Here is a 26,524-nt window from a genome sequence, read left to right on the forward strand (position 1 = left end):
TTATGACCTTATGCTGATTAAGATAAGCAGAGTAATGTGTTTATATGACTAATGCCATACTCGGCCTACTGCCATAATTAGTTTAATATAAAATTATTAGTGTGCATATAAACATAGTCAATGTATGGGAAAGGATGATCCATTCTCTCACTGTTGTTATCGCGTACTCCTTCTACCCCAACCTGCCTTATCGCATTTAACTAATCTCATCCAGTTATTTACATTTATTTGACACTCTGTCTTATGGTCAATAGGTCTGTTAAACCAATCAAACAGAATAAAAAAAACGTCAAAGCTTGGAATGCCACAAAAGCAGGCAGAAATCCGCTAGAACTGTAAGCCAAAAGGAGGTCAAGAGGACGACACTCTTTTCATTTAATTTTATAGCCAGAATAACTGCAGAAAGGCTTGCCATTTTTTGTCTGTGGCTACAGTTTAAATTGACATGAAACTCAAATCTTTCCTGTTAATACAGAGAAGAGTACAGAAGCCTGACAACTGACAAGCACTTTCCTACGGTAGCTCTAGCAGTTGTGATGTCCGTCACTGTGCCATGACATGCACAGTCTTCTGTAGTAAAACAATGCCACCATCTCGTCCTGGCAAGGGCAGGTTCAACCTGGTGTTACGGGGACAATTAAACATCCATCTAGTAAATGGGTTATAGTGACAACAGAACTATAGCTCAAGAAGGTCCCCCATGAAACATCACACATCTGGTTACTCATTCATTCTGTATCTGTGCAACACAAATGTCTACGCATGTCTGAGTGAGTATGAATGACAACTGGATGGCCACAGAGAGACCCTATTTTTCAGCAGAAGCTTTTTCTTTAGTATTCCTATTAGGCTGATGCCTTTTAGCACAGTAACACAGGGCTGTGCAATTAGGCTGTGACACAGTTGTCATACATCATTTTTGCTCTGAGAGTCAGCAGACAGACAGACAGACTGGTTGCAGTAGACCTAGAGGTGTGATACGTGGCCACAGAGAGGGAGGGATTCTTAATAGCCAGGTTACCCAGAGACCACCACCCCTGCTAACCACCACTGTCACTCATACTAAACACCATTTAGCAAGCACCCCGACTGCAATTCCAGAGACATACTGTATTACTTCTGATAAAGAAATCTTGCTATACCATGGTGTTATATTATTTTAAAGTTAATTGTTCATCAAGTGCTAAATACGCTATAGTCTGGTACTTAGTACAACTGGATAAGGAGAGGGACCTGAGCGAGTATGGAAATCCCATCCATCTCTGGCCTATCAGTGACTCAACTGCACCTTGGCTTTAGCATGATTAATGTTTTAAAACATCTCCATCGTCTTTGCAACCCCTGTTTATGGCCAGCGTTTACTTTGCAGTGTTATCAAACGTGTATCTAAAGCAGCAGCTACATCATAGGTTCTGTGGTGTTTTATCCATATGAAAACATTTGCAAATAAATCCAGACTTAAAACCCCTCTCCCCACATAAAGTTTACTACGATAACATCCTACATTACAGACAGTGAGGAAGTAATCACAATCTGTATGAAGTAACTAGGGTTGCAAAGCTACTGGTAATTTACCAAAGTTACTGGAATCTTCAGTCATTTTGGTAATTAACAGAAAATCTATGGCAATCTATCGTAACTTTGGTTATTTATACTTGAATATTTTTTATTTTTTTTATTCATATACAGTATTAATTTGTTATAATCTGTGTCCATATTGTCCATGAGTTTCTAATAGATAGACCATATGGTTCAAGAAAATAGCCTAAATAAATGAAGGAAAAAAAATAAAATCTAATCAACAATGGCATTATTTTCAATTATCTTTACAACTTGTCCAACTATTGCCACCAGTTTGACAGCAAAATCCTGACAGCAAATAATATATTGACATAGAAAAATAAATAAAAGTCTGTAAAAAATACATAAAGGCTATTTTCTTCTGAAACCCTCAGATTAAGTTCATCCTTAAAATTTGCCAAGGAGTTCAAATACAATATAGGCCTGGTTACAAGAGATACAAGTGCCATGATGCAGCACACAAGAAGCACACTTGATATGGTTATCATATCCTTAGTGTGAAGGTTAAACTAACCTTTACCTGTCCATCAGTGGAGGCTGCTGAGGGGAGGACGGCTCCTAATAATGGCTGAAACGGAGCGAATGGAAAGGCATCAAACCATGTGTTCCAGTCATTACTACGAGCCCGTCCTCCCCAATTAAGGTGCCACCAACCTCCTGTGCTGTCCATTATTATTATTATTCTTGTAATAATGCATTCTGTAGGCCTACATACTCATACATTTCAATTGACCCAATATAATTAAAACCTTTTCCTGTAGTCAAATGACCTAGTGGCCTCATGGGTGGAATGCTATTACTATTTTTCATAATTTCATAGTCAACAAAAATTATTAAAAACTGCTAAAAATCTGGTGTTTCTAGGTGAAACTGCTTTGTTATATTTCAGTCTTCATGGTCCAAACACACCCAGACAGTCGTGAAGAGTGCACGCCAACACCTTTTCTCACTCAGGAGACTGAAAAGATTTGGCATGGGTCCCCAGAGCCTCAAAAAAGTTCTACACCATCGAGAGCATCCTGACCAGTTGCATCACCGCCTGGTATGGCAACTGCTCGGCATCTGACCATAAGGCCCTACAGAGGATTGTACGTACGGCCCAGTACATCACTGGGGCCAAGCTTCCTGACATCCAGGATCTATATAATAGGCGGTGTCAGAGGAAGGCCCAAAAAAATTGTCAAAGACTCCAGTCACCCAAGTCATAGACTGTTCTCTCAGCGACCGCACGGCAAGCGGTACCGGAACGCCAAGTCTAGGACCAAAAGGCTCCTTAACAGCTTCTACCCCCAAGCCATAAGATGACTTTAGAAGCTTCTGATCATTTCAGTCAATTGGAAGTGTACCTGTGGATGTATTTCAAGGCCTACCTTCAAACTCAGTGCCTCTTTGCTTGACATCATGGGAAAATCAAAAGAAATCAGCCAAGACCTCAGAAAACAAACTGGAGACCTCACAAGTCTGATTCATCCTTGGGAGCAATTTCCAAACCCCTGAAGGTACCACGTTCATCTGTACTAACAATAGTACGCAAGTATAAACACCATGGGACCACTCAGCCGTCATACCGCTCAGGAAGGAGACGCGCTCTGTCTCCTAGAGATGAACGTACTTTGGTGCGAAAAGTGCAAAATCAATCCCAGAACAACAGCAAAGGACCTTGTGAAGATGCTGGAGGAAACAAGTACAAAAGTATCTATATCCACAGTAAAATGAGTCCTATATCGATATAACCTGAAAGGCCGCTCAGCAAGGAAGAAGCCACTGCTCCAAAACCGCCATAAAAAAGCCAGACTATGGTTTGCAACTGCACATGGGGACAAAGATCGTACTTTTTGGAGAAATGTCCTCTGGTCTGATGAAACAAAAATAGAACTGTTTGGCCATAATGACCATAGTTATCTTTGGAGGAAAAAGGGAGAGGCTTGCAAGCCGAATAACACCATCCCAACCGTGAAGCACGGGGGTGGCAGCATCATGTTGTGGGGGTGCTTTGCTGCAGGAGGGACTGGTGCACTTCACAAAATAGATGGCGTCATGAGGAAGGAAAATTATGTGGATATATTGAAGCAACATCTGAAGACATCAGTCAGGAAGTTAAAGCTTGGTCGCAAACGGGTCTTCCAAATGGACAATGACCCCAAGCATACTTCCAAAGTTGTGGCAAAATGGCTTAAGGACAACAGAGTCAAGGTATTGAAGTGGCCATCACAAAGCCCTGACCTCAATCCTATAGAAAATTTGTGGGCAGAACTGAAAAAGCGTGTGTGAGCAATGAGGCCTACAAATCTGACTCATTTACACCAGCTCTGTCAGGAGGCATGGGCCAAAATTACCCCCAACTTATTGTGGGAAGCTTGTGGAAGGCTACCCGAGACATTTGACCCAAGTTAAACAATTTAAAGGCAATGGTACCAAATACTAATTGAGTGTATGTAAACTTCTGACCCACTGGGAATGTGATAAAAGAAATAAAAGCTGAAATAAATCATTCTCTAGTATTATTCTGACATTTCACATTCTTAAAATAAAGTGGTAATCCTAACTGACCTAAGACAGGGCATTTTTACTATGATTAAATGTCAGGAATTGTGAAAAACTGAGTTTAAATGTTTTGGGCTAAGGTGTATGTAAACTTCCGACTTCAACTGTACATGTAAAAATTACCTCGGCTAACCTGTACTCCCGCACATTGACTCGTTACCAGTACCCCCTGTATATAGCCTCGTTAGTGTTATTTTATTGTGTTACTTATTCTTTTTTATAACTTTAGTTTATTCAGTAAATATTTTCTTCATCCTTTCTTGAACTGCATTGCTGGTTAAGGGCTTGTAAGTAAGCATTTCACTGTAAGGTCTACACCTGTGGATTTGGCACATGTGACAAATACAGTTTGATTCGATTTGATGTACATATATAAATTGCAATATTGGGATGCAAACTCAAAAATGTAATACATTTCAATTCTATATCTGACATGGTACAGGTGTCATCTTTTTTTTAAGCCCAAAGTAGATTTGTTTAAAACTACTGAGAAATGCTCTGTGTGACCCTGATTTAGCCCACTGCAGTAAAAGGTTAAGAATAATTTATTGATATTTCTGATTGAAGGAACATATAGTGGAGAGTGGAGTATGTTGAGCCATTGATTACATTCAGTATCACTACGTCAAGGGAAATAGTCTTTCTAACAAAGATACCTACATATTTCAGGATGTTGTGTATCTCTGGAAATAATCATAATTCATAAACATATAACAGTTTTGAAAACATAGCTTGTCCAAAAAAGTGGTATCTTTGCACAGCATACCCCGGTTATGGGGTAAGTTGAGCATTGGCACAGGGTAAGTTGAGCCGCCTTGGGTAAGTGGGTGATGGTGTCCTGTGACAGTGGGAGATGGTGCTGGTAAGTCAAAGTTAAATTCATGGTCTGGGACAGGGATTTTGTTTCGATGTACCAATTCGTAGGCTAGTTCTCTGCATTTGAGGCTACTAAGCCCATGAAACTGGAAGGTGATATTCTTGATATAACGTGATATATGTTTAGCAAGCTCAGACTCCATGTCATCAGATAAGACCTTGTGTGCCTCTGCTACTCTATCATAGGCTCTCTTTCACACAGGTACATTCATTTTCTTTTTTGCCAATTTACCTCTTCAGTGTCATTCAGTAAATGCCTCATCCCTTGCTGCTGTTCGAATGGACTTTTCTTTCTCTCACTTCCTTGGTTGCCCTTTCAACAACCTCAAGGGGGGCTGGATCCCTGCTTGTCTTACATTTTTATACACAAGGCACGATGATATCTGCTCTGTAATAATACAAATGCTCTTATAAATGACACATTGCACAAATACTATGCATATTTTATGCATAAAACAGACTAAATGTAATCATAATTTGTATGGGGTATGGTGGCCATTGGCTCGACTTACCCTAAGGCAAACATTTTGACTATATTAGCCCACACAGATGCAAGGATGAACTTTCATGTTAAGTTTAGGACCTCATAATTATTGTAGCTTATAGAGACCCAAACGGATGTATAAAACAATCTTAAAAGAATCTACAGTACATTGGTTTAGATTCAAACATCCTTCACATGACCCATCAATTTAGACAAGTGTGTCAGGTAAGAATTATCTAATAATTATGAAATATTTATAACCTATTTTTATCTGGACACTATTTTTGATATTGCTACTATGCAAGTAACCACTTCACTGTACTGTTTACACCTTCTGTATCCTGTGCATGTGACAAATAAACAGATTTTATTTGATATAGCTTGTGTTTACCACATTGCCTCACATTGGATAAAAGTAGAGACTCAGCGCAAAAAAAAAAATGGTGTATCATACACTGCAGTTGACGAACAATGGGAAAGTAATTCTGCTTTGAATGTTGATAAACTTGTAACCCCACTTTTGAGAAAATGGCCCTTGAATATTTTGGTACACCTACTGGAGAGCTCTTCTTTGTCTACACCCATTCAACATCGTGCACACTATCTTTAAGCCTTAGCTCCACTCATATTTTTAAGGATTCACATGTGAGGCAATGTGGTAAACACAAGCTATATCAAATAAAATGGATGTTTATTTGACACATGCACATCATACAGAAGGTGTAAACGGTACAGTGAAATGGTTACTTGCATAGTAGCAATATCAAAAACAGTGTCTAGATAAAAATATTTTATAAATATTTCATCATTATTAGATGATTCTTACCTGACACACTTGTCTACATTGATGGGTCATGTGTCGGAAATCCTATAACCACTCCCCCAGCCACATATAGCTAAGTGGATGGGCCACTATTGTGTAGGCATGTACACATGTTCATGAAATACAATAGACGGCCGTAATCACACCCAGACACATCTGGCTAATTTGATGGGTCACGTAATAATCCGTCCGAAGTGGAGTCTTTTGTTTAGACATGTAGCTAGCTAGGTAGATAGCTAGCTAAACAATGAACCGGCATAATCCCAACTCATACTACTACCAATACAAACATTTTCATAGCTGTAGAATGAATCTGCAGGTAGCTAAAGCAAACAAATTCGGTTCAATGTTAGCTAGCTAATATTAGGCAATAACTAGCAATGCAAATGGATTTCTGATTAAAATAATATTACTACACAGATCAATCACGTAACGTTAGCTAGCGAAACAGCAAGCTAATGTTTGGTAACTAACTAACAGTACACTTTAACTTGCAATAAAAACAACTTTCTGACAAAATGTGAAACTTATCAGAAAATGTAGCTAGACTCTTACCCATATACATGGATGAACCCTTAACGGCAGACTGGAAACATTTTATTCTGTTTTGTTTGTAGCTACCGCTTGATTGGCTAGCGTTGTGTCAAGTCACTCCGGTTCACACTGACCGTGGCATGTGCAGAAAGTAGCCCATCACTTTTTCCAACTGATCTGTTGATAGCACCTGCTAAATTTAGGGCATCAATGTTGTTGAGAAAAGTAGCAAATCTTTTGTAGTTCTCGATGGCTAACGTTATATCTTTCAAAAATGGTGCGGTAGTAAGCACTGTCAACACATACTGAACAGCTCACGTTATAGACAGAAGCATTCTACATGGCAGAGCAATCCAAACTCATCTCCCTGCAAGTCCAGCCCATCGATTATCTTAGCAAATCATGACTAGTGGGAAGGTTCCTTACTTTTTCCGTGGCTAAACCAACTAGGCTCATAACTTAACAATTTTACTCATATTTATGTATGGAATAGAAGTTTGTTATCAAGGCATATGAAAGTTAACATGTTCCAGAAGGCATTTCTGCCAAAAAACTCACATAGTGCAATGTAGGCCAAATGCAGCACAACTATGCAACTCTTTCCAATAACTTAAAACACAAAGCCAACCTCAATCTAATATTTAGTTGGAATTTATCACATGTTCGGCTCTTCACTTACAATACCATGCATGTTTGGAAACATCAGGTTTTCAGTGTTCTACAGAATCAAAACTAGACTACCTGTGTTGTTTTCTGTCACTAGAAGGGGAGGTTGTTTTCCCACGTTGATTTTGTCCCTGCTGAAAGAGAGGGAAGGAGATGCTCTTGAACAAACCCTCCCCAGCCGACTCCTCCAGCCTCAGTTGCGGGATGAGGTGTCCTAAGGCCATGATGTTTATCGCAACACATGCGCACTGTGTTTACAAACAGCCTACTGATGACGAGGGCGCACTTCGAGAGACAAGACTACCGCACTATAAGGGACTAATAAAAACGAGTGTTGGTACTCCTGTCGCTTTTATATTGTGGTCTCCCTCCATCCAAGCTCCTTGTCACAGCATCCTATACGCTCTACTCCCCGCTGAAAAGTATAATTGGGACGCTGAGGCGCAGTTGGTGCCACGCGACACACAAAACGCTTCACTGGAGTTGCGCAAGCACGTATTCCAAATGATGAGACAGAATCATTATAGATGACCGCGCGCCACTGTAGAGTGAGAATTCTTTGTTAATGGATCTGATGAGTCCCTGTTTACAAGTCAGTGAACAGTTTCAAATATGTTGATTTTGTTGGAACTTTGAAAATGTAAATGAATGTTTACTTAAACAATTCTTATTTGCTTGACCTGATGCTGTCTGTCACCCCAAACTTGACATAAGGTAGGCTACCACAGACTTTCCTTTATGTTTCGACCTGAGGTTCAGCCAATGACTCTAAATGCTTCTCACCCATTATGTTTGCACCATGTTAATGAACGCGGGATTTGGCTAGAAAACGTACCTCAATCCAGGGATGGAAGATGTCCCTTTACTCCTAATTATCCCATTATCTGAAATGCAAAATCGAGAAGATTGAAACACTGCTAGTTTTTAATTAAACTTGCGTTTTCGTCCTCATGTTAGGCTAGCTAATTCTAAAGCAACGTATTGGATTTCACAACACTTCTGGTACTCATCCCAATCCTACTGTAGGTGTTGAATTTTCATGTAATCCAATTGGCTCCTTTAGGACATTTTTCCAGTGTGTGGGTTGATTGTTTGTCTAGCTCTCAACCATCCTCACCCCTTCTCCCCCCCAAGTAAGAGATTGGCTAAGGCCAGGAGCTGGAGGTGATAGCAATCTGACAGTCCCCATTCACCTCTCCCCTGTATATGAGCTAGCCATGCTGTCTCTTCAGGCCCTGATTGGCTAGCCAGCATGACCCACACTCTCCAAGGGTTAGCTTTGTCCAGTTTGTGAGCATGGGTGGACCAACAGATGTAGGATTTTAATTTGAGTCAGTTTGCAACAGCAGGAAAATAATCCTGCAACAACAGGAAATGTGAATTATTTTGTGGATTATAATAAATGGACTGAAATTTCAAAGTGGAAATTACAAACTTCAGAGGCCATTTTAAACTTCAAATATACTACAAGTTTGCAGGAAAGCTCTCCTGCAACAGCGTGATTAAATGAAGATCCTACATCTGTACATACACCCAGAATCAACCCATGCGTACCCCACATGACATACTGTATGTTGTCTGTCCATATGTCATAGCCTATGGTTAGAAAATAGAAGACTTCTCATACAGAATTCTGTAGACTGTCACTAATAGCGTAATCCTCACAGCTCTGCTGATTTTTGTAGTTTTCCTGAGGAGTCTCAGATCAATTACTTTACTGTGGGCGGATAGCCTGGTCATCACTTGTATTCAATTAGCTCTCCTCCATTGAACTGCATGGAGTCAGCACAGCATCTGCCAAAAACATTTCTTAAGGGCCCAGAATAATTTGATTATGAATCCGCATGGCATGCCAATTTGGCCTAGGCCTACTCTTACTTTTCTGCACTCTGCCACATTAGGATATTTTATTAATTGCTTTAATGTATAATTAGGCCACACAAACAATGTTTTTTTTTACTTTATAGATCTTAATGTAACAAGCGCTCTACTTTTTGTTTAGCATCAATAAGGTTTTGTGAATTAATTAGAATCTCACAGATGAAGCCTAATGCCAATGGCTTAATTAAAGCACATTTATGTTTGACCAATGGCTCCTAAAAGTCCCATGGGCAATCCTTTTGCCCAAAAGAACATCTTGGGAAACAAAACTTTTGTAGCTGGTAAAGATTCCCCAATATTGTGCCGTTCACACACAGGTCAAAAGGAATGTTGGCCACCCAAAGCCAAGGAGAAGGACGAATGAGGAAGAGATAAGGCAGGAACCACCTGGCATAAGGTTATGAAAACTATCCAGAACAAAGTTAGCTGGAGATGCACCATTGATGCCCATTGCTCCACTAAGTAATGATCTTCCTTTTAGCACTATGAGCAGGGCACAATCAAGAAGAATAGTATCAAGGAGTAAATTGTGAGCAATTGAGTGTCTTCAGACTGGAATGTTGTCTGCACAGTTCATTTGGATGAAGGGGGAGCCGGGGACTCTTGATTTAAAAAGGGAATTATAATGCCAAGTGGATGTTAAAAATAGCATCCTATTAACCTCTCTATTTGACTTTATGGCAGCACTGTAATTAGTGTAGTCGTCAGACAGTGAAATGTGCTTGAGATGCGGGTCACAGTGCAATACCCATTATCCACTGAGAATCACTGAGAGAACTGAGAGGCAGACAGACATCGTTAAAAGTCTACGATGTGTGTGTTAAGTTTGACACAACCTTCAGACAAATGTATCAATTGCTCAATAGTCTTCTTTCACCACCTTTTTGGCTTTTATACAGAGCTATAACCCTGGTGAGCGAGGCTTTGTTTCCTATACAGCAGCAGTTACCATTTTAGATGGGAATCAATGGGCAGATGGTTACCAATTGTCCTTTAGGCAGAAAATATTCTGGTCCAGATAGATAAATGACCATGATAGTTGCATGTGGGTTGTCAAAGTATATGTGTGTGCCCAGTGGGTACATACTACATTACTGTAGGCCTATATCATCATGCTCTTATCAATGCCATTCTATTATAAAATTGTACAGGCATTTCATGTTTCGATAAGCCCGGTCATGACTTTTTTCATGTGGCAGGTAATTCATCTGCATGAAATGGTTGGATGGAAACGTGGTTTGTGATAACCATGATACCTCTGGAGGTGGCCATATTATGAACCACCAGAGGGAGTCTCAACCAAAGCTATTCATGCCTTCACTCTTTCCATCCCAATTCCCACCACCACCATACTGTAGTCTAGATAGTAACATGTGGTCATTAATCACCTTGAGGATTTGTGATACTGATCAAGTGGCTCATTTACTTTATTGGCTGATTTCTTGGTTTAAAATGCGCATGGCTGTTATCACTTTAGGGTCCAGCAGCATCATCACAGATGGAGCAGTTTTCACTGAGATCTTCAATCAACACCAGGGGGCACAATTCTATAACTGATGAACAGAAACATTGTCAGTGCTCCAATTATGTACTATGGCAATCTACACTGCTCCAAAAAATAAAGGGAACACTTAAACAACACAATGTAACTCCAAGTCAATCACACTTCTGTGAAATCAAACTGTCCACTTAGGAAGCAGCACTGATTGACAATAAATTGCACATGCTGTTGTGCAAATGGAATAGACAACAGGTGGAAATTATAGGCAATTAGCAAGACACCCCCAATAAAGGAGTGGTTCTGCAGGTGGGGACCACAGACCAGTTCTCAGTTCCTATGCTTCCTGGCTGATGTTTTGGTCACTTTTGAATGCTGGCGGTGCTTTCACTCTAGTGGTAGCATGAGACGGAGTCTACAACCCACACAAGTGGCTCTGGTCGTGCAGCTCATCCAGGATGGCACATCAATGTGAGCTGTGGCAAGAAGGTTTGCTGTGTCTGTCAGCGTAGTGTCCAGAGCATGGAGGCGCTACCAGGAGACAGGCCAGTACATCAGGAGACGTGGAGGAGGCCGTAGGAGGGCAACAACCCAGCAGCAGGACCGCTACCTCAGCCTTTGTGCAAGGAGGAGCAGGAGAAGCACTGCCAGAGCCCTGCAAAATGACCTCCAGCAGGCCACAAATGTGCATGTGTCTGCTCAAACGGTCAGAAACAGACTCCATGAGGGTGGTATGAGGGCCCGACATCCACAGGTGGGGGTTGTGCTTACAGCCCAACACCGTGCAGGACGTTTGGCATTTGCCAGAGAACACCAAGATTGTCAAATTCGCCACTGGTGCCCTGTGCTCTTCACAGATGAAAGCAGGTTCACACTGAGCACGTGACAGACGTGACAGAGTCTGGAGACGCCGTGGAGAACGTTCTGCTGCCTGCAACATCCTCCAGCATGACCGGTTTGGCGGTGGGTCAGTCATGGTGTGGGGTGGCATTTCTTTGGGGGGCCGCACAGCCCTCCATGTGCTCGCCAGAGGTAGCCTGACTGCCATTAGGTACCAAGATGAGATCCTCAGACCCCTTGTGAGACCATATGCTGGTGCGGTTGGCCCTGGGTTCCTCCTAATGCAAGACAATGCTAGACCTCATGTGGCTGGAGTGTGTCAGCAGTTCCTGCAAGAGGATGGCATTGATGCTATGGACTGGCCCGCCCGTTCCCCAGACCTGAATCCAATTGAGCACATCTGGGACATCATGTCTCGCTCCATCCACCAACGCCACGTTGCACCACAGACTGTCCAGGAGTTGGCGGATGCTTTAGTCCAGGTCTGGGAGGAGATCCCTCAGGAGACCATCCGCCACCTCATCAGGAGCATGCCCAGGTGTTGTAGGGAGGTCATACAGGCACGTGGAGGCCACACACACTACTGAGCCTCATTTTGACTTGTTTTAAGGACATTACATCAAAGTTGGATCAGCCTGTAGTGTGGTTTTCCACTTTAATTTTGAGTGTGACTCCAAATCCAGACCTCCATGGGTTGATAAATTGGATTTCCATTGATTATTTTTGTGTGATTTTGTTGTCAGCACATTCAACTATGTAATGAAAAAAGTATTTAATAAGATTATTTCTTTCATTCAGATCTAGGATGTGTTGTTTAAGTGTTCCCTTTATTTTTTTGAGCAGTATACATACATTAACTTTGAAGATTACCACAGGAATAGAAAACACAATGTTACTTTAATGGGTTCTAACATAAATATGATAAATATGAGTCACTGTGTCCTTATCTCGATGACGAATATCTTAATCAGATTTTTTTGCCATGAGAAAATGTAATCAAATCTTATTCAACAGCCAAATAAGGTTGATAACATTTTCCCATGGCAAAATCGAGATAAGGACAAGGACTCATCTTTATCATAGTTATGTTAGAACCCATTAGATTAACATTGTTTTCTATTCCCGTGGTAATCCATTATAGTATTCCACACTAGGACTAGAATCGCCTTTTTCATTTTCAATTACATTTTTCTAAAATGAGAGACATACAATGGTCAGTGCTTGTGCTATTGATTTTCATGGCAGATAATTTGATTTTGATGCTGAAGTGTGTATGTGTACATGTGTCATCACACACTGTTAATCCTGTGGAATCAAAGAGCACAGAGGCATGCAGCAGAGTAGAGAAATGTGATGTTGGCTTGAAAATCTGAATCAATCTGGTTGGATATGTATGAGGGGCTCTGGAATTATGGTAATGTTAAAACAAATAGGATCAGCAACAAGCAGATGTCAGATAACAGAGTCTAATATGTGGTATGTAGCCAAACCAATACCCATTTTATTGCTCTCATATCTACAGTACATTCACTTTATATCTCTTACCATTTACTTGAGTGTCACGTTTGTGTAGGGACGGACCAAGGCGCAGCGTGTGTATCCTTCCACATCTTTATTTCTATGTGAAACGATGCAAGACAGACAAACTATAAACAAAAACAACAAACCATGACGAAGAGGTGCTACATGCATAAACTCAAAATAATCTCCCACAAACACTAGTGGGAAAAACAACTTTAAAATGATCCCCAATTAGAGACAACGATGACCAGCTGCCTCTAACTGGGAATCATACGAAAACCCCTAACCTAGAAAAAAGAACCTAGAACACAACCTAGAAAAGTTAAACTAGACAAAAACCCCAACATAGAAAAAAGAAACTAGAACCAAACATAGAAATAAATAAACTAGACAAAACCCCCCAGTCACGCCCTGACCTACTCTACCATAGAAAAATACGAGCTCTCTATGGTCAGGACGTCCCAGTACCCCCCCCCCCCCCCCCCCAAAGGTGCGGACTCCGGCCGCAAAACCTGAAACCAAAAGGGAGGGTTGGGGGGGGGTGTCTACTGTTGGTGGCGGCTTTGGTGCAGGATGAAGAACCTTCTCATCCCGCGGATCCTCCTGCATCGGAGGTGGTTCTGGTGCGGGATGAAGAACCCTTTCATCCTGCGAACCCGCCAGCATCGGTGGGTTCGCTGCGGACCGGCACTGGAGACTCCGGGCTGCGGGCCGGCGCTGGAGATTCCGGGCTGCGGGCCAGCGCTGGAGACTCCGGGCCGCGGGCCAGCGCTGGAGACTCCGGACCGGGGGCCGTCTCAGGAGGTTCCGGGTTCCGGACCGGGGCCGTCTCAGGAGGTTCCGGACCGGGGGCCGTCTCAGGAGGTTCCGGACCGTCTCAGGAGGTTCCGGACCGTCGCCGGAAGCTCTGGACCGTCGCCGGAAGCTCTGGACCGTCGCCGGAAGCTCTGGACCGGGGACCGTCGCCGGAAGCTCTGGACCGTCGCCGGAAGCTCTGGACTGGGGACTGTTGCCGGACTGGGCAGGCGCACTGGAGGCCTAGTGCGTGGAGCCGGGACAGGTGGCACCAGACTGGTGACACGCACTTCAGGGCGAGTGCGAGAAGCATTCACAGGACGTACTAGACTGGGGAGGCGCACTGGAGGCCTGATGCGTGGGACCGGTACAGGTGGCACCGGACTAGTGACACGCACCTCAGGGAGAGTGCGAGGAGGAGGCACAGGACATACCTGACTGGGAACACGCACTTCAGGGAGAGTGCGGGGAGCAGGCACAGGACGTATCTGACTGAGGACACGCACTTCAGAGAGAGTGCGGGGAGAGTGCGACGTACTGGGCTGTGGAGGCGCACTGGAGACCTGGTGCGTAGAACCGCTGCAGGATATACTGGACCGTGAAGGCGCACTGGAGGTCTGGAGCGTAGAGCTGGCACAACTCGTCCTGGCTGAATGCTCACTTTAGCCCGGCAAGTGCGGGCCGCTGGCACAGGACCCACTGGGCTGTGAAGGCGCACTGGCGACACAGTGCGTAGAGCTGGTGCAGGATATCCTGGACCGAGGAGACGCACCGGAGACCAGGAGCACTGACAACCTGTCCTGGCTGAATGCTCACTTTAGCCCGGCAAATGCGGGGCGCAGGCACAGTGCGCACCGGGCTATGACTGGTCACATGCTCCCCACGGTAAGCACAGGGAGTTGGCTCAGGTCTCAACCCTGACTCCGCCAATCTCCCCGTGTGCCACCCCAATTTTTTGGGGGAGCTGCCTCTCGGGCTTCCGTCGTTGCCGTGCTAGTTCCTCGTATCATCGCCGTTCCTCTCTCGCTGTCTCCGCCTGCTTCCATGGCAGGGTCTTGTCCCCTGCCATTACCTCCTCCCAGGTCCAGGATGTCCTCCACTCTCTTCTCTCCCGGGCCCAGGATCCCTGCTCCTCCTGGGCCCACTGCTTGGTCCTTTGGTGGTGGGAGATTCTGTCACGTTTGTGTGTAGGAACGGACCAAGGCGCAGCGTGCGTATCATTCCACATCTTTATTTCTATGTGAAACTATGCAAGACAGACAATAAACTATAAACAAAAACAACAAACCGTGACAAAGAGGTGCTACATGCATAAACTCAAAATAATCTCCCACAAACACTAGTGGGAAAAACAACAACTTAAATATGATCCCCAATTAGAGACAACGATGACCAGCTTCCTCTAATTGGGAATCATAAGAAAACCCCAACCTAGAAAAAAGAACCTAGAACACAACATAGAAAATGTAAACTAGACAAAAACCCCAACATAGAAAAAAGAACCTAGAACACAACCTAGAACATTTCAACTAGACAAAAACCCCAACATAGAAAAAAGAAACTAGAACCAAACATAGAAATAAATAAACTAGACAAAACCCCCCAGTCACGCCCTGGCCTACTCAACCATAGAAAAATACGAGCTCTCTATGGTCAGGATGTGACATTGAGGAATATATTCCATAATCACTGTTTGTCGTGATTTGTTAACAGGCATACTTTTGTATGATACCTATGTTCCTTGAAAAAAATATAAAAGTCACCATTTATCTAGACATGTATACTTGTCAACATAGGAAGACATTTTCTGAGGGACAATTCTAAATGTCAGTCAATAAAAGGCTGACAGGCCAATAGATATCTCTGATCTTCCTGCAGTAGGCATAACTGTCACATCCATGGGCCTGGAGAGTAGCACTTAGGGTGAAGCCTCTGCTACTGCCGAGAGAGATCATGAGCCCTATTAGCAACACAGAGAAAGGTGGTCCCTAGCTCTCTCACCTTGAGTCACCAGTATAATACCATTACAATGTCACACACATGAGAGGCAGCTGGTATCGAATGTCAGTTTCACTGCTAGCATTTGCCTTGATTGAAGCAAAAAAAGCCATATAACTTGTCATTGTATATTTTATTTGCAAAGGAAATAGTACTAACTCAGAAGTCGTAAAAATATACATTTTTTACTTGTGATATTTACATGGATTGTTTTTGTCAAACAAACTGTACCGCTTTAAAAAACCAAAGAGAAGCGATTGTGAAGAAGATGACAGATGAGTGAAAAGTAAAGAGGTTTATATTTCCTTTTATCATGCCGTGCTGAGCTGTCTGTCTGACATCCAGACAAGGTCGTTACAGACAAAGCCAAACCCCCCAACCCCCAACCCTCACCCACGATGAGCGCAGCACACAAAAGTGCAAAGTACATGGATTCAGAAGAACCAAAACAGAAAACAAAATAAAGCTTCATAAAACTGTCTGTGATATATATTTACAATAACATGATTTTAGCCAAATACAGGTATACATTTACATCAAAGCAAAGCATTCCCCTCATCTGCTCGATGGCCTTTGACATGCAGCACCCTTAGCGTTCCTCCTTTCTGAGATGTACTTCCACCCCTCCACTTTCAGAATGTCACAACGCATCATGTTCCCGTACCAGAGGCTGGCCAAACACAGTCTGAGCTTCAATCTGTCATGCTGGACTGCTTATCCTAAAAACTGCTAAAGAACACAAACATGGTGGCTACATGAGATTCATATTCATATAATATAATGCAGGATAATCAGAATCATTAATCATTTCACTTACGTTTGAATGCTGATAACATTATAGTGGTGCCACTTTAAGAACCATTTTTTAGTGTGTTGCAAATCTGGGACGGAGAGAAAGCCTAGTTTAAATTCCCGACTGCTCAGACAAAAGCCTATCAGGATTCATTTGGAGAAGTAGGTTTGACAGTCCACAAAGCTGGCACAGATGAGGAGAAGCAATGTGAGGGCTCGTAAACTGGGGAATTTGCCACCTGAGACCTCCAGTTGCTGGAAAGCAAATCAAAAAGCCGGAGGAATTTAAGACAAAGTATCCTATCCTCCACCGGGCTGCTCCTATAGGCAGTGGAGGGAATTTAAATGGAGGAGCCTAGAGCTCTGGCTCGATTTTAATTTTGTTATACGTCCCCACCTCTCCCACTACTCTCTCAGGTTCCCTTGAAAACTGTGTTAGAGCATCTGTTTTTGAGAATGCTAAGACACATAGCACTGTTTGTGTGTGTGTGTGTGTGTGTGTGTGTGTGTGTGTGTGTGTGTGTGTGTGTGTGTGTGTGTGTGTGTGTGTGTGTGTGTGTGTGTGTGTGTGTGTGTGTGTATTGTCTCCTGGGCTATGCAATGGTTATTTTTGTGCTTCCTTTGATGGGCAGGACCATCAGTCAGTCATAATGCCCCCCGACATTCCCTCCATCAAATTTATTCTAAAGGAACAGAAATAACAAGTCTGACTATTTTGGGTTTCGGTTCACTGTGTACTGTGTGGTGTGTGTGTGTGTATGATGGGAAGCTGTCAATACACAAATAGACCAGTGCATAGCTATATTAAAACACAGCATTACCAGGCAGATAGCATGCGAGCGGCTTCCAGAGGACTTGATGAGTATGAATTATGGACAGGCATTGTCTCGAGACACCACTAGCACTAGCGAAAACAAGATTGCTGCCTGTGAAACTGAATTGATTTCAATAATAGGCATATGCTATACTGTCACAGAAACTAAAATAAACACTGTGTCTGCACTGAAGCCTTATCCATTCAGATAGGATATGCCTGGCTGGTCCCCCTATCCTTCTCCTTTGAATGAGCGGCTAACATGAGAATGGGTGGGTGTGGCCCTGAAGGCCTGTATCGAACTAAAACACATCAGCTTCCCTGGCCCAATATAAACCATCCTGTTCTCTTTGAAAAGGCATTTCTTTCCTCATTGGACGCCTTAACACCACCAGCAACACCACCACCACCTTGTCTATTAAATTAAATGACATCATGTGCGTATATCTACCTGTATGTACAATATAAAACAACACTATGACTACATAATGTACATTACTCCATTGGCATAGATCGTTGTCTCGTTAAGGAGATGTACACTCTCTGCAATGTGATTGGGTTACATATAATCACACGTTTGGCTTACGCCCCTGTAGTTTGGCTGTAGATTCCCAAAGCTGGATCAACACAGATAACTCAAACCACTTGTGCATTCACGATAAGGACAGAGAAAGAAACCGTCAAAGGGGATAGGGATTGCAAAGGCACACTAAATTGCCTACTTGTCCTTTTTTTGTAAACTTTCATTCAAACTACACTGGGTCTGACAGCTGTACAACAAAGGGGATGGCTGATGCCAAAGCCTGGCCAACGTACTGAGCAGCCATAAACACAATGAGACAGTAATTGAGTGCCACTCTGTTGTTGTGGGTCCAAGCAGAGTACCTACCATGGGTGGAACCATGCACACTGTACAATACAAGTCACTAAAGTCATACTCCTTCCTCCATTCCCTCATCCACAGTATTTGGGGGATTAACTTCAAGGTAATGTGTGCCTCTGTACCTATCTTTGACTTCCATTCAGTACCTTACAAAGCAAGCAAATAATCGTAGTGACCATCTTTGTTCAACACACATTCATGGCGTTTTTGACAGGCTTTGGTTTTAGTAACATTGCTAAACAGTGGAGGTAAATAAAATAGTAAAAAAAAAAGCAACGATGACCCATCCTGGGGATTGGTGGCACTTCTTCAGGCTGAGACACAACCATGGGGGGGAGGGGGGGTGCGTCAGTTGAGTGGGTCGAGTCACGGACGTGATCTTCCTGTCCGGGTTGGCGCCCCCCTTGGGTTGTGCCGTGGGGGAGATCTTTATGGGCTATACTCGGCCTTGTCTCAAGATGGTAAGTTGGTGGTTGAAGATATCCCTCTAGTGGTGTGGGGGCTGTGCTTTGGCAAAGTGGGTGGGGTTATATCCTGCCTGTTTGGCCCTGTCCGGGGGTATTGTCGGACGGAGCCACAGTGTCTCCCGACCCCTCCTGTCTCAGCCTCCAGTATTTATGCTGCAGTAGTTTATGTGTCGGGGGCTAGGGTCAGTCTGTTATATCTGGAGTATTTCTCCTGTCTTATCCGGTGTCCTGTGTGAATTTAAGTATGCTCTCTCTAATTCTCTCTCTCTTTTTCTTTCTTTCTTTCTTTCTTTCTTTCTTTCTTTCTTTCTTTCTTTCTTTCTTTCTTTCTTTCTTTCTTTCTTTCTCTCAGAGGACCTGGGCCCTAGGACCATGCCCCAGGACTACCTGGCCTGATGACTCCTTGCTGTCCCCAGTCCACCTGGTCGTGCTGCTGCTCCAGTTTCAACTGTTCTGCCTGTAGCTATGGAACTCTGACCTGTTCACCGGACGTGCTACCTGTCCCAGACCTGCTGTTTTCAACTCTCTAGAGACAGCAGGAGCGATAGAGATGCTCTGAATGATCGGCTATGAAATGCCAACTGACAGTTACTCCTGAGGTGTTGACCTGTTGCACTCTCGACAACCACTGTTATTATTATTATTTGACCCTGCTGGTCATCTATGAACATTTGAACATCTTGGCCATGTTCTGTTATAATCTCCACCCGGCACAGCCAGAAGAGGACTGGCCACCCCTCATAGCCTGGTTCCTCTCTACGTTTCTTCCTAGGTTCTGGCCTTTCTAGGGAGATTTTCCTAGCCACCGTGCTTCTACACCTGCATTTCTTGCTGTTTGGGGTTTTAGGCTGGGCTTCTGTACAGCACTTAATGACATCAGCTGATGTAAGAAGGGCTTTATAAATCAATTTGATTGATTTATTTGAAACTGTGTGTCACCCTTCACAACCTGTCCAGACATGCCCGGGTGGGGGGAGTAAAATAGAAATAGAAGGGATACTATGCCCCCTTGTCTTAAAGTTATTCTTATCCAGTATATTCAGTCATGTATCTCTATGTACTGTACTTTAACACCTTATTCACCCATATGTTAATTTGCGGAGGAGTTTACATACTATATGGGATGATAACGCCAGTCCTCACACTTTTGCCCCAGCCACAGCCAACACACCTGACTCCAATAATCAACTAATCACGATCTTCAGTTTAGAATGCAATTAGTTTAATCAGCTGTGTTTGCTAGGGATGGGGGAAAAGTGTGACACCACTACAGACCCGGGAGGCCAGAATTGCCGATCCCTGATGTAGAATGTCCACAGAGCTGAGAGAGAGGATGTGGGGGGGAAAATAAAAGTTTCAGCAGAACTCAGGCTACCATGTCAGTGATACATCCTATGAATGTGGCTAAAGTTTCTCCTGTTGAGAAAAGCAGATGAGCTGTTCTCTAAATGGGGTCAGGACCATGGAACATGGTGTGTCTTAGATGTCATGGAGTCCGTAAAGAATCACAGAGCGTCTGCACACAGGAGGCTGCTGAGGGGAGGAAGACTCATAATAATGGCTGGAATGGAGTGAATTGAATAGTATCAAACACAGGGAAAGCATTGGTGTTTCTCAAAATACATACTACCATGCTCTGAGCACGCAAATTGGAGAAGGGGAGGGTCGGACTATGAGTCCAAATCGAAGTATGCGAAATGGAGCACAGAGGGCACTTCTCGAATGAGTCTGTACATATTTGGAAGCATGCATCGATGCAAGCTTCAACAGAAATGATGCAAAGAAATATGATGCAACCATGTAAAAAATAAAACAACATTTCTTGAAATCCATTATTTGAGCTGAATTGAGAGAAAATACACTTCGGAATGAAATGTTGCCTATTCTCATCTCATATGTTGCATGACTACAATATTTTATCTTGATAGGTTAATAAATACATGCTGTGTTATTTTTGGCATGTTTACCTGCCTACGTATCGTAGAATGCAAGCCCATATTAAGTCAATAGGGAAAACTGGTTAGCTACTACTGTTAGCTAGCCAGATAGCCACGAAGAATTGTAAGCTGGCTACCCACAAAGAATTGACATCTACCTTGCATAACATTAGCTTTAGGTCATTTTTGCCTGTTAAACTATGTGGTTAGCTACATTATTACGATTCACATATAGCTAGCTGATAGTTATGAAGTAAAACATTTAATTTGTTTATATCTTGTTTAATCTCTATTGCCATTGTCTTGGCTGGAAGAAGGTTCAGTGAATGGGTAAATCCATAGTAATTTAGTAGGGCTAGCTAGCTAGCCACGAAGAATTGGTAGCTAGCTAACCATGAAAAATGAACATCTACCTTGCATAACATTAGTTTTAGGTCATTTTTGCCTGTTAAACTATGTGGCTAACAAGAGTACAACAATTCACATATATCTAGTTCATAATTATTAGGTAAAACGTTTGTTTTATGTATATCTTGTTGCGTCTATTGTTGCCATTGTCCTGGCTGGAAAAGGTTCAGTGAATGGGGAGATGCAGTGTGAGGTAATACAGTAGGGGGAGTGCGAGTGCTTCTCAAATATGTTTTATGCGTTCTCCACACTCGTCCTCACAAGAACGTACTCGAGAGAACATCACTCGGAGCATGAGAGTGTAGAGCACGGTAGTATGTATATTGAGAAATACCCCATGTGTTTGATGTGTTCGATACCATTCCATTTATTCCATACCAGCTATTTCTATGAGCCCGTCCTCCTCAAATAAGGTGCCACCGGCCGCCTGTGGTTTGGAGGGGTGATCTAACGGTTTCTCTCCTCACAGGGAAAACAGTCTGCTATCTGTCAGAGGGCCAGGGGTGTTTTTGGGTGTGTGGTTTGTAGCGGGAAGCTCCAATGTGTCTGCCTGCTTGGATTGGTGTGGTTGGATGAGTCAGAGACACCACAAGGCCAAAATAAAGAGGCTTGTTCTCTCTCAGTATTTCATGCCCTCATCCCTCCGTCATCTCCATCGGCACCTGGCTCTGACTTTGGATCTCTCTTTTCTCATCCCATCCCTTCTTTCTTCCTTTTTCTCTGCACTCCCGTCCTTTTGATTTGATAAATAAATAAAAGCTCCACTCTGGGTTTCCTTCCACCTCACCGCACACAGCGCTGTGCTCGCTCACTGCTTCCCATGCCTTCAAAGTTGAAAGAAAAGTGTAAAAATAAGTTCTTTAGCCGAGAGACATAAACAGAAAAGTTCTGTCTCGGGTTTTTAGTTTAGTTTTGTTGTTTTTTATTCAGTAGGGGGCAAGCATTTCTTATTTTCCCTTTTTAAGTATGCATTCATTAAAAGTTTTTGGATTTCTATTATATATTATTTTAATTACATCCTTTTACTAGTTGCATTTTGTTGTTTAAAGGAAGAGTTTGTGTCTTTGAAGGGGTGGGGGGAGGGGGTGGGTCGTATACTTCAACACAGCCAGGATGGACTCTCTTCTACTTCCTACACAGTTTGAAAGGCCTTGGTCTGGGCAGGGACCATGAGAGTTGGGGGAGTGGGCCCAGAGATCTGGTTCCTGGAGTTGATGTTGTATTTGGGGGTGCCGGGGGGTTCAGGGATCTTGTTGGGTGGTACCACCGTGGTGTAGGCTGGGGGGGACTGTGGGAAGTCAGGGGGCTGTCCGTTCTCCTTAAGGGCAGCAATGGCTGGGAGGCGAGGGCGGTGCCCGCGGGGGGCGGTGTTGTGCACCATGGACTGTGTTGAGGAGGCCCCGGAGCGGGAGCTGCCAGAGCGGGATGAGGACAGGGAGTTGGGCTTCACCAGCTTGGCCTTGGGAGCCTCTGCATCCTCCCTGTATGGAGACACACAGCAAAAACAAACAAGAGCTACTTAGATTCGGCCAGTCGTGACAATCATAAACTTAGACAAACTCTACGGCCTTTCTGAGGAGAGCCAGTGGAGAAAACCGTCTTATACAATCAGGGAAAAGGGTTTGGTGATGCTCCACTGCACTTGCTGCATTATCATCTTGGTCTGACACAGTGTCTAAATAAATATAGTCTAATTCGTCTGGGTCTAAATCCACCACATTACATTGGCACCACCGTCACCGAGTCCACTTCAGAAAACTACATCACCTAGCCTGCGAGCTCCATCCATTCCCGCCCGCTCAGTGGCTAAAGATGGCATGTAAACAGGAAACACCTCCCCGTAGTCTGCATTATTTACTACACAGTCATCCCCAACCAAGCTGCATTATTCATCTGAACACCGGCAAATAAGCAGCTACACAGCCTCCAAGCTGTGACATTTGTTTTTTGCTGCTGTAACTAGCCGTGCCATTAGCAGCCTGGAGGCCCCAGTTTACTGTAGAGCAACACGGCCTCAATCCACACCTAGGCCCTGCCGCCTTCTAAGGGCTGCTCTGGAAAGGAGAGAAGCTCTGGTCATGGGAGCAGAGAGGTGTGAAAAGAAGGCTCTCGGAAGCCAATCAATACTACGCTTGACAATGAGGGATTTATTACAGAGACACACGCATGTGTACATACACATGCACAGAAGTGGGTACTTTGCTTTAGTATTTTAGTTAGACAGAAAAAGAGCAAAAGAAGAACAAGAAGAAGAACAAGAAGAAAAATAACTGACCTGATCTCGTTGGGTGTCTCCTCCTCCTCATACTTCTTCTTCTCTTTCTTGCGGAAGACGAGCCAGATGATTAGGATGATGAGGAGAACACCAAAGGATACGCCCACCACGGCACCTGCCAGCACGCCCATCCCTCGAACATCTGTGGAACATCACACATCTGTGACATCAGAAGGGCAGAGAAAAACCACCACAAATGCACCTGCACATATAGTATCCATACCGTACTGTGCACACATGCAAATATTGATGCTTCTCACATAAACAATCCCTTTGAAAATAATGGTTTAGTCCCTATAGGTAAATCCTGTAAATTTGTAGATCATAGATTTTGCTGATGTTGTGTGTATTATGTGTTCAGTCCCTTACAAAGCTAGGAATCTAACAAAATGGTATCAAACCATTTCTGTTGCTGTGTTAACTTATAAATCATGTCCCCAACAGTTTACCCTGTTGTGACCCTAAAATTCATGTGCCTTTCTGGAAATCTATTGCTTTGACATTGAAACATGGCTGTTTGGGTGAAGCTGATGACCAATGGCCAATGTTTTAACGGTACCGTCCCCAGTGTTGGTTTACTGAGGCAGAGGGGAGTGGAGGGAGGAGAAAACAATTTTCAGGTGCTGTTGGAAACTACAGTCATTCATCACCATCGTAGCACGGTGTGGTGCGGAGCTGGAGAGCATCTTTCGCTACTCACACTGCATGGTGACCTCGATGATGCAGTTCTCCTCGCCCACGTCATTGCTGGCGGTGCACTTGTAGAAACCTGTACTGTCCTTCGTCAGGTTCCGCAGGGTGACGATCTCTGGATTCTTCAGATCTGTAGGAGAGATATATAGACTGTGATTTAACAACCTGCTCAACCAGGGAAATCCGAAAGGACTGGATAGCCTCAGACAACAACATTGATGTATATGCTGATTCTGTGAGCGAGTTTATTAGCAAGTGCATCGGTGATGTTGTACCCATGGTGACAATTAAAACCTTCCCCAACCAGAAACCGTGGATTGATGGCAGCATTCGCGCAAAACTGAAAGCGCGAACCACTGCTTTCAATCATGGCAAGGCGACTGGAAACATGACCGAATACAAACAGTGTAGCTATTCCCTCCACAAGGTAATCAAACAAGCTAAGCGTCAGTATAGAGACAAAGTAGAGTCACAAATCAACGGCTCAGACATGAGACGTATGTGGTAGGGTCTACAGTCAATCGCAGATTACAAAAAGAAAACCAGCCCCGTCGCGGACACCGCCGACTTTCTCCCAGACAAATTAAAGAACTTCTGTGCTCGCTTTGAGGACAATACAGTGCCACTGACACGGCACTGTCAGTGTAAACGTGTTAACCCTCGCAAGGCTGCCGGCCCAGACGGCAACCCTAGCCGTGTCCTCAGAGCATGCGCAGACCAGCTGGCTGGTGTGTTTACTGACATATTCAATCAATCCCTATCCCAGTATGCTGTTCCCACATGCTTCAAGAGGGCCACCATTGTTCCAGTTCCCAAGAAAGCTAAGGTAACTGAGCTAAACGACTATCGCCCCGTAGCACTCACTTCCGTCATCATGATGAAGTGCTTTGAGAGACTAGTCAAAGATCATATCACCTCCACCCTACCTGACACCCTAGACCCACTCCAATTTGCTTACCGCCCCAATAGGTCCACAGACGACGCAATCGCAATCACACTGCACACTGCCCTAACACATCTGGGCAAGAGGGATACCTATGTAAGAATGCTGTTCATCGATTACAGCTAGGCATTTAACACCATAGTACCCTCCAAACTCATCATTAAGCTCGAGACCCTGGGTCTCGACCCCGCCCTGTGCAGCTGGGTCCTGGACTTTCTGACGGGCCACCCCTAGGTGGTGAGGGTAGGCAACAACATCTCCACCCCGCTGATCCTCAACACTGGGGCCCCACAAGGGTGCGTTCTCAGCCCTCTCCTGTACACCCTGTTCACCCATGACTGTGTGGCCATGCACACCTCCAACTCAATCATCAAGTTAAGTAGGCTTGATAACCAACAACGACGAGATGGCCTACAGGGAGGAGGTGATGGCCCTCGGAGTGTGGTGTCAGGAAAATAACCTCACGCTGAACGTCAACAAAACAAAGGAGATGATCGTGGATTTCAGGAAACAGCAGAGGGAGCAGCCCCCTATCCACATTGAAGGGACAGTAGTGGCGTACACATCACGGACAAACTGAAATGGTCCACCCACACAGACATCGTGGTGAAGAAGTCGCAACAGCGCCTCTTCAACCTCAGGAGGCTGAAGAAATTTGGCTTGTCACCAAAAACACTCTCAAACTTTTACAGATGCACAATTGAGAGCATCTTGTTGGGCTGTATCACCGCCTGGTACGGCAACTGCTCCGCCCACAACTGCAAGGCTCTCCAGAGGGTGGTGCTGTCTGCACAACGCATCACCGGAGGTAAACTACCTGCCCTCCAGGACACCTACACCACCCAGTGTCACAGGAAGGCCAAAAAGATCATCAAGGACAACAACCACCCAAGCCACTGCCTGTTCGCCCCGCTATCATACAGAAGGTGAGGTCAGTACAGGTGCATCAAAGCTGGGACCGAGAGGCTGAAAAACAGCTTCTATCTCAAGGCCAACAGACTGTTAAACAGCCATCACTAACATTGAGTGGCTGCTGCCAACATACTGAATCAATCTCTAGCCACTTTAATAATAAAACATTTGATGTAATAAAGGTACTAGTCACTTTAAACAATGCCACTTTATATAATGTTTACATACCCTACATTACTTATCTCACAGGTATATACTGTACTCGATACCATCTACTGCATCTTGCCTAGGCCGCACGGCCATCACTCATCCATATAATTTATATGTACATATTCTTATTCATTCCTTTACACTTGTGT

General features: G+C 43.9%; 1 protein-coding gene across 1 annotated transcript in view; it reads right to left on the reverse strand.

Annotated features, from left to right (window-relative positions):
* Nucleotides 1-16,155: 16,155 nt before the first annotated feature.
* Nucleotides 16,156-26,524, reverse strand: part of LOC106581102 (CXADR-like membrane protein) — a 100,089-nt gene continuing 89,720 nt past the window's right edge. The window contains exons 5-7 of the mRNA XM_045703857.2: nucleotides 24,318-24,440; nucleotides 23,618-23,759; nucleotides 16,156-22,823 (exon numbers count right to left, since the gene is read on the reverse strand). Coding sequence (XP_045559813.1) covers nucleotides 22,475-22,823; nucleotides 23,618-23,759; nucleotides 24,318-24,440 — 614 coding nt within the window. The 3' untranslated portion in view covers nucleotides 16,156-22,474. The remainder of the gene's footprint in view (nucleotides 22,824-23,617; nucleotides 23,760-24,317; nucleotides 24,441-26,524) is intronic.

The sequence above is a fragment of the Salmo salar genome, chromosome 20 (genome assembly GCF_965601325.2).
Source record: "Salmo salar chromosome 20, fSalSal1, whole genome shotgun sequence".
In the NCBI taxonomy this organism is placed as follows: domain Eukaryota; kingdom Metazoa; phylum Chordata; class Actinopteri; order Salmoniformes; family Salmonidae; genus Salmo; species Salmo salar.